Source organism: Corticium candelabrum, chromosome 13 (genome assembly GCF_963422355.1).
Source record: "Corticium candelabrum chromosome 13, ooCorCand1.1, whole genome shotgun sequence".
Classification (NCBI taxonomy): Eukaryota; Metazoa; Porifera; class Homoscleromorpha; order Homosclerophorida; family Plakinidae; genus Corticium; species Corticium candelabrum.
This window is the reverse complement of record NC_085097.1, coordinates 5,022,237-5,029,736: the sequence shown is the minus strand read 5'-3', so window position 1 is coordinate 5,029,736 and position 7,500 is coordinate 5,022,237. Positions and strand designations below refer to the sequence as shown.

The following is a 7,500-nucleotide window of genomic DNA, read 5'->3' as shown; positions in this document are numbered from 1 at the left end:
TTGTCGCAGTACACACACACACACACACACACACACACACACACACACACACACACACACACACACACACACACACACACACACACACATACACACACACACAAGGACACTCAAAATGCTCGCTAAATTATTTTACAGTGTCTACAGTTTATAAATAACAAATCACTGTAACATATCAATCAACGAATCAAATTGACACAACAATGTTACTAAATCTGCACGCTATAATTCCCGGATGCTCATGATTATAGCAGCCAGTCAACGGCACGTGACACGAAAACTAAACTAAAAACCCGCTCTAAAACGTCCCAAAATGAACACGAACTCTACCTTAGCACTTCTTTCACGGGAGTCTTCGTTACGAGCGTCTCCTTGAGCAGATAAACCGGAAAACAGACGACCATCCAACAAGTCGAGAACCAAACAATGAAAAATGTCCCATCAAAGTGGTCCTTATACGTGCTCTTAGTCGCTTGCGTCGCTCCAACCCACGACAGGGCGATACAGAGAACAATAACGACGCCCCAGATGAATTTCTTTCTGTCAAACTTGTCGGTCTTCTCTTCGTCCATTGAATTTGGTTAGAAGAACGGGGCGAGTAGCTGGATATGAATCAAATAGGAGTAGATTGACGCGGGCCGACGTTCTCGCTCGAGGTAATTTCGCTTCGCGTTACGCAAATGGTGATTAACGATTGTGGGCGTGGAGATGGTGCATGTTTGTGTTACAGGTGATTGTTGGTGTAAGTTCCTAGACATAAAATTAAATGGAGATTCACACAAGCAACAGCTTCGGGCCGTGTGTGTGAACTATGCGGACGCAGAGGCCGCCAAAATGACAAAACTGATGCAAATCACGTGATCTGGCCTCGGATCTCAAAATATAGTTTCTGCGCTTATTACACAATATTCGAGGTCATCAATTATATCAAGTTGCTCGATAGTTAGAGATTTTAGAGTCATAGGTGACGACTAAGATTTTATGTCGTTGAATGAAACCTACTGTCTGTTCCCCATAAGTGTGAACTTTGAAATCATCAATATCTCCGCTGTTTTTTGGACTTCCGCGATGATCTCGGTATCGTTAGAAACCGCTAGGTCTGGCATTTCTGTTTATCAAATAATTTAAGCCTTTCCTATAAACGAAACGGAAGAATAATACTTTGCATATCAAAGACAAACGAGTGGAGCAAAGTTATTATCCAATTATCTTGTAAGACCAACGGATAATCAACTGGAACCATTTAAGATAATTGGTGTAACATGGTCCAACTGGAGCAGCTCCTAGTGCTCTAATAAGCACACTGGGTGGGACTTCTACTTCATTACTTACTTCTGAGTGCACACTTACGGGGAATAGACAGTAGTTAGCGTGCGCTAGTTTTTGTGCACGTATTCTATTTTCAATTAAAAACAGGAGGTATGTAAATAAATAAAAGAAGTTTTATGTGATAGCATTATCTGTCTAAGTCGCAGAAATAATGGTTATTTTAGTTGCTAATCCTATTCACTTGGCGTTCACTTAACGCGCGCTAAACCTTACATTTTTGTGTATGAGCACCCATGCTTGCAACGATTTGCCTTCTGACGATAAAAATGAGTTGTACATGAGAGAAGCGCTTTCCGAAGGTCGACAGGCTCTAATACGAGGTGAAGTTCCAGTAGGGTGTGTGTTTGTCTTCGGAGGCGAAATAGTGGCAAGAGCAGGAAATGAAGTAAATGCGACGAAGAATGCCACGCGTCATGCCGAGCTCGTCGCTCTGGAAAGATTGTTTTCTTGGTGTGAGGAACGAAAATTGGTGAACGAGGATGTGCTGAAGGTGGAAAGTTAATATTAATTTTTATGATTTATATATAATATTAAGTATTATTTTATAATTTATATAAAATATTAATTATTATTTTATAATTTATATATAATATTAATTATTATATTTTATAGTTTATATAAAATATTAATTATTATTTAATAATTTATGTAAAATATTAATTATTATTTAATAATTTATATAAAATATTAATTATTATTTTATAATTTATATATAATATTAATTGTTATTTAATAATTTATATAAAATATTAATTATTATATTTTATAATTTATATATAATATTAATTATTATATTTTATAATTTATTTAAAATACTAATCATATTAAATTAATTATTTAGTTTTATTGCATTTAATAAAGTATGCAAAATAAAAAAAGGTTTACTGGAATTTATTTTTAATTTTTATTTCTATTTTTTTGTAATTTATATAAAATATTAATTATTAAATTAACTATTTAATTTTTTTATTAAATTTAATAAAATATATAAAAATATGTAAATATATAGACAATTCCAAAATAAAAATAAAATTGAAAATAAATTCAAGTACATTTTTATATTTTTTAATTAATTGTAAAATATAAATGTGAATATATTAAAATTGAAAGTAATTGTGTGTAAACTAAATTTAAATATTTATATATTTTTATAAAAAATTATATAAAATTTTAAGTGTTTTAATTTACATGTTTTATTAAATGTAAAAAAATTAAATTTACAAAGTTAATAGTAACTGTGTGTATTAAAACCAAATTTATATATATAAATAAAAAATAAAAATAAAATATATATAGAGATTTAAATTTACATATTTTATTAAATGTAAAACATATAAATAAAAATTGAAAGTCATTCTGTGTAAACCAAATCTAAATTTATATATATTTTTATAGGAATTTGTATAAAATAGTAATTGTTATATATTTTATATATTTTTTATCTTTTTCAATGTGATTTGTGTTTGTCTGTCTGTCTGTCTCTCTGTTTGCGTGCCTGTTTGTCTGCCTTATGTCTGTCTGTCTGTCTGTCTGTCTGTCTGTCTGTCTGTCTGTCTGTCTTTGTCAATACGTATACTTTTATAATAATTTGTATAAAATATATAATATGTTTGATTAATTAAGGGATTGTCGCTGTATGTGACTGTCGAACCATGCATCATGTGTGCAGCAGCCCTGAGAGACTTACATCTACAGTCTGTGATATACGGCTGCAGGAACGATCGATTTGGAGGTTGTGGTTCTGTGCTTGACGTCGACTCAAGAGCATTGAATTGTCATCTTGGACTCACCAAGTGCGGTGACACCGAATGTGTAGATGCTGTGGTGTTGCCTGTTTTGCAGTGTAATGGAGGTGTGATGGAAGGCGATGCGGTGCAGTTGCTGAAAGAATTCTATGAAGGAGAGAATCCCAATGCTCCACAGCCGAAGCAGAAGAAAGGGGCTACAAGGGATCCGGTGTGAATTCGATGCATCAAAGTGATGTATATCATATCACAATCGACTGTTTCAATGTATAATATATATATACTAATATATTATATACTTGCTGATTAGTCCGTTTATTGCATGGGCAAATTAATTAAGTTAAATTAGCGCAAATTTCCGCGTGTACATGTACCCCGTTGTTGGGCGGATACAACACAAACTCCCGGATACGGCCTGTTTCCGTATGTTTAACTAACCAATTCGCGTCTAAAGTCGCGGTTACTGTGTTTCGACATTCCCGTTGGACTTTGTCACCTTCAAGATGTTGCTGTGTTTAGAACCGTACACATCTATAAAAAGTCTGTTTGCTAGTCTCGCGTAGCCAGACCCCTTTTTGCCGCGTCATACTTCCGGCAAAGGGGTGTGGCTACGCAAGACTAACTGCTCTGATTTGCTTGTTCTTTGCCCAAGAAACTGTGAAGTTAATTATTAATTATGAATTTCCGGCTCTAGGCGGTGGATGGAAACAACACAGTCCCGAATAGCCTTTTTCCCCCAGTATATACATGTCAAAATCACGTCTAGCAGGGTTGCAGGTGGTCATACAATTTGGAGCCAAAGTTGGGTGTTGCTGCCAGTACGTACTGTACTGTAGCTGTGTACATGCCGTATATAGAGATGGGGCCCCAAAGCTGTGGACACCCAGAGGCCTGCTGTGCACTAAGCCAACTGACATGCTGATGCATGCGCGCAGCCAGCATCTCCCCCTTTTTGACCTCCGTTGGTCATTGGAAGTCAAAAGGGGAGGGGCTGCCTGCGGGAGACTAAAAGCGTACACGTGCTGCTATGGTACCCTCAGCCTTCATCTTCCGTGTAGCCTTGTAGGACCGAGAGTCCAGACTCTGACATGGCATTGACAGAGACTGGACTGCAGCACAGAGACACATTGAATTTTTAGTTTCTGGAGCTAAGTTTGACTCCGTTACTCTGCTAACAACCCCTCCCTGTCTAGAGTTGCAGCTATATTTCTACATTCCCGTTGGACGTCGTCATCTCGAATGTTGCAGGGAACAGGTGTAGCTGGTTCGTCCGTTCTTTGCCCAGGCAATTTACCACCAATTTTCGTAAACTTTTGATAGGATATTAATTTCCCGGATAATCTGGTAATAAATTTTGTGTTGAGAAAATACACAAAATGCAAAAATATAGAGAATTAAGGTAGAAAAGCATGAAAACGTGTCCACATGTGGCAAATTAATTACTAATGTCTATTGCTGTTGAGTGCGCATGCGTTGACTTTGTAATCCATCGATGACTTCCTTTACTTCTCGACGAACGTCTTCTTCTAGTGTTTTCTCAGTCAGGCATTGGAGGTATTCTTCATCATCTCGATTGACGTATCTCGACGAATTCCATTTTTCGCATCCTTCAAATGGCATATGGTAGCCACTCATAAACAGAGGCCACGAGCGGTACTGATTCACTTTAGAATCTAAAAAACATTAATATTAACTAATATAATTAAGAACTATTAATTAATTAATTATTTAATTAGTATAAGTTATTAATAAAATGAGTCACATATTACTAACAAAATATATTAATTAATAATTTATTTCATAATTAATATAAGTTATTAATAAAAATAAGAATTACATATTATTAACAAAATGTATTAATTAGTAATTAATAAATTATTCAATCATGGTATGTTTATATTTACCATTTCCCTGTAGTATGTATACAGGATGGCTAGGATTTGTGCATCTTGTTGTCGTTGGAATGTACCTGATGGTGAGACCACATCTTCGTGTTTTGGAAGTGTTTGCTTCAGAGCCGTGTATAATGTTTGGATGGTGAATCTCCACATCGCCCTGTGTATTACATACGTATGTTCTGCAACTGTTACAAATGCTTATTATACGATGGAAGATGAAGACATACGGGATCTAGTGTGATGTTTACCACGTCGTCGTCATTAACGTCAGAATGTGTGTGTGAACCAAGGACATTGTTGTCTTTTGTACAGGACTGCAGCTCCTGCAAAACAAAACAAAAGTGTTTGTGTGTGTGTGTGTGTGTGTGTGTGTGTGTGTGTGTGTGTGTGTGTGTGTGTCTGTGTGTGTCTGTGTCTGTGTCTATGTGTGTGTGTGTGTGTGTGTGTGTGTGTGTGTGTGTGTGTGTGTGTGTGTGTGTGTGTGTCTGTGTGTGTGTGTGTGTGTGTGTGTGTGTGTGTGTGTGTGTGTGTGTGTGTGGTGTGTGTTTGTTTGTGTGTGTGTGTGTGTGTGTGGTGTGTGTGTGTGTGTGTGTGTGTGTGTGGTGTGTGTGTGTGTGTGTGTGTGTGTGTTCGTCACCTTGAGTGCCGACTTGTGTGAACCTCTGACCACTCGAAGACACCCGTTCTGAACAGTTGCTTTGTCAACTGACAACCAGAGAGAAACTACATGCATTGGCTCCAGAGGCCAATAACTTCCATCCTGACGAATGCATAACAATTACCTCACTAAATCAAGCGTGAACATGTTTGAGTATATACTTGATGCCACAAGACTCTCTTTCCGGTTCCCGGCAGCTTGCAAAAGTAGTGTGAAGCAAACAGTGCAATGTGAGGACCGATAAACATGCTTGCAATGTCAAGGAGTCTGCTGTCTGAGACTAGTCTCATCCAGAATGGATCTGAAATTGTAAGAACGTGAAAACATGCACGTGCACACACACACACACATGCAAACACACACACACACACACACACACACACACACACACACACACACGCGCAAACACAAACACACACACACACACACACACACACACACACACACACACACACACACGGACGGACAGACAGACAGACAGACAGACAGACAGACAGACAGACATACACACACAGACGGACAGACAGACAGACAGACACACACACACACACACACACACACACACACACACACACACACACACACACACTCACTCACCTGTGTGTCAAGGTGTGTGTGTGTGCGCGCGCGTGTGTGTATGTGCGTGCGTGAGTGCGTGACACTTAATTAAACGCAGTCGTTAATCCACCTCTTCTGAGAATGGGATGATGAAGATGTTCAGGAGGAACATCCGGATACCTCTCCAGCAACCAATCCACATGTCTTTGCACTTCTTCCAAAACTTTTCCAGTGATAACCTTGCGCAATATAGTGTATCCATTCTCATCGAATTCTTTCCTAATTTTTTCTCTTTCATACGGGCATTTCGTAACTTGATTGGTAGAAAGTTGACGATCGCATTGCATTTGAAACAAATTGTGAAAACGCGTGTTGAAGCGTCCAAACGCAAAAGCAGCTTTCAGCAACGTCCTCATGTGATCAAAGACATGGAAAACAACTACAGTACAGTATTCTAAACTTTTAGTCTAACGTGCGCTACCGGATTCTGCTGATCACATGTACATACGTACATATTGCAAAGTCCCAACAGTTTTAATTTAATTTTAAAAATCTAATTTTAAAATTATATTTAAAATTAATTTAATTTAATGTTTTTAAATTTATTAATAAATTTGTTTAAATTTAAATTAATTTTTAAAAATTTAAGTTTAATTAAAATTTTAAATTAAATTATATTATTTTGCGTTTTATATAGTCTAAAAAATCGTTTGTTGGCAAACTTTTTCGACTCGTTCGTGTGTACACTTGTACACATCAAATACAAACATGCAATACCCGGATGTCACGTGCTAGGTATGTACATCATTTCGGTCACACGTGACTCATGTGATATCAGTAACTCAAAATAAAATTTTAATCCAACAAATAATCTTCACGCATTCAATCAGTCTCGAAATCAAAAATGAAATTCGAAGCTTCCATGTGCTCTATCGCTATCCCTTCATGGTGTTGCACTGCTTCCGTTGTAGTGTACTTCCTTGCAGTGTTACAACCTGCAAAACGCCGCTCGGCAACATCCATCGCTGCCATGCAGACGTCGCAGAGCTGCCAACTCTCCCGCATTGAGCGGGAGACTCCCGCATTTGGGACCCTTCTCCCGCCTACTCGCATTTCAGGGCCGTAGGAGCCGGTGCGGCTGGTGCGGCCACGCACCACTTTTTGTAGCCTCGCCTAGCCAGACCCTTCTCTGCGCGAGCGAAAGAGAGAGAAGAGGAAAAACAAACACATATAAGGAGGCATTCAATTTGAAACCAGACTGACAAACATTAATTGGAGCATTGGTCTCTTGCTTTAACGCGCACTAAATTAA

At 37.7% G+C, this 7,500-nt stretch overlaps 3 protein-coding genes across 3 annotated transcripts in view; 1 reads left to right on the top strand and 2 right to left on the bottom strand.

Moving 5' to 3' along the window:
- The window catches only part of LOC134188705 (solute carrier family 35 member F4-like), a 3,871-nt gene extending 3,191 nt beyond the window's left edge, over nt 1-680 (bottom strand). Inside the window, exon 1 of the mRNA XM_062656876.1 lies at nt 331-680. Within this exon, the coding sequence (XP_062512860.1) occupies nt 331-572 (242 nt within the window). The 5' untranslated portion in view covers nt 573-680. The remainder of the gene's footprint in view (nt 1-330) is intronic.
- An 869-nt stretch (nt 681-1,549) lies between these two features.
- Nucleotides 1,550-3,475, top strand: LOC134188955 (tRNA-specific adenosine deaminase 2-like). The gene is made up of 2 exons (XM_062657172.1): nt 1,550-1,819; nt 2,953-3,475. Exons 1-2 carry the CDS (start codon nt 1,553-1,555, stop codon nt 3,289-3,291), a joined length of 606 nt encoding a protein of 201 aa, XP_062513156.1. The 5' UTR covers nt 1,550-1,552; the 3' UTR covers nt 3,292-3,475.
- Nucleotides 3,476-4,398: 923 nt separating this feature from the next.
- LOC134189307 (uncharacterized) lies at nt 4,399-6,648 on the bottom strand. The gene is made up of 6 exons (XM_062657540.1): nt 6,319-6,648; nt 5,792-5,931; nt 5,610-5,732; nt 5,200-5,295; nt 4,979-5,129; nt 4,399-4,747 (listed from the first exon to the last, which is right to left on the bottom strand). Exons 1-6 carry the CDS (start codon nt 6,602-6,604, stop codon nt 4,524-4,526), a joined length of 1,020 nt encoding a protein of 339 aa, XP_062513524.1. The 5' UTR covers nt 6,605-6,648; the 3' UTR covers nt 4,399-4,523.
- Between the last annotated feature and the right edge of the window lie 852 nt (nt 6,649-7,500).

Coding starts and splice junctions, on each gene's coding strand:
- LOC134188955 (XM_062657172.1), top strand. CDS start 1,553: ATGAGCACCCATGCTTGCAACGATTTGCCTTCTGACGATAAAAATGAG. Junction 1,820..2,952: donor TGAACGAGGATGTGCTGAAG/GTGGAAAGTTAA, acceptor TGATTAATTAAG/GGATTGTCGCTGTATGTGAC.
- LOC134189307 (XM_062657540.1), bottom strand. CDS start 6,604: ATGAGGACGTTGCTGAAAGCTGCTTTTGCGTTTGGACGCTTCAACACG. Junction 5,932..6,318: donor TCATCCCATTCTCAGAAGAG/GTGGATTAACGA, acceptor TTACAATTTCAG/ATCCATTCTGGATGAGACTA. Junction 5,130..5,199: donor TAAACATCACACTAGATCCC/GTATGTCTTCAT, acceptor TGTAATACACAG/GGCGATGTGGAGATTCACCA.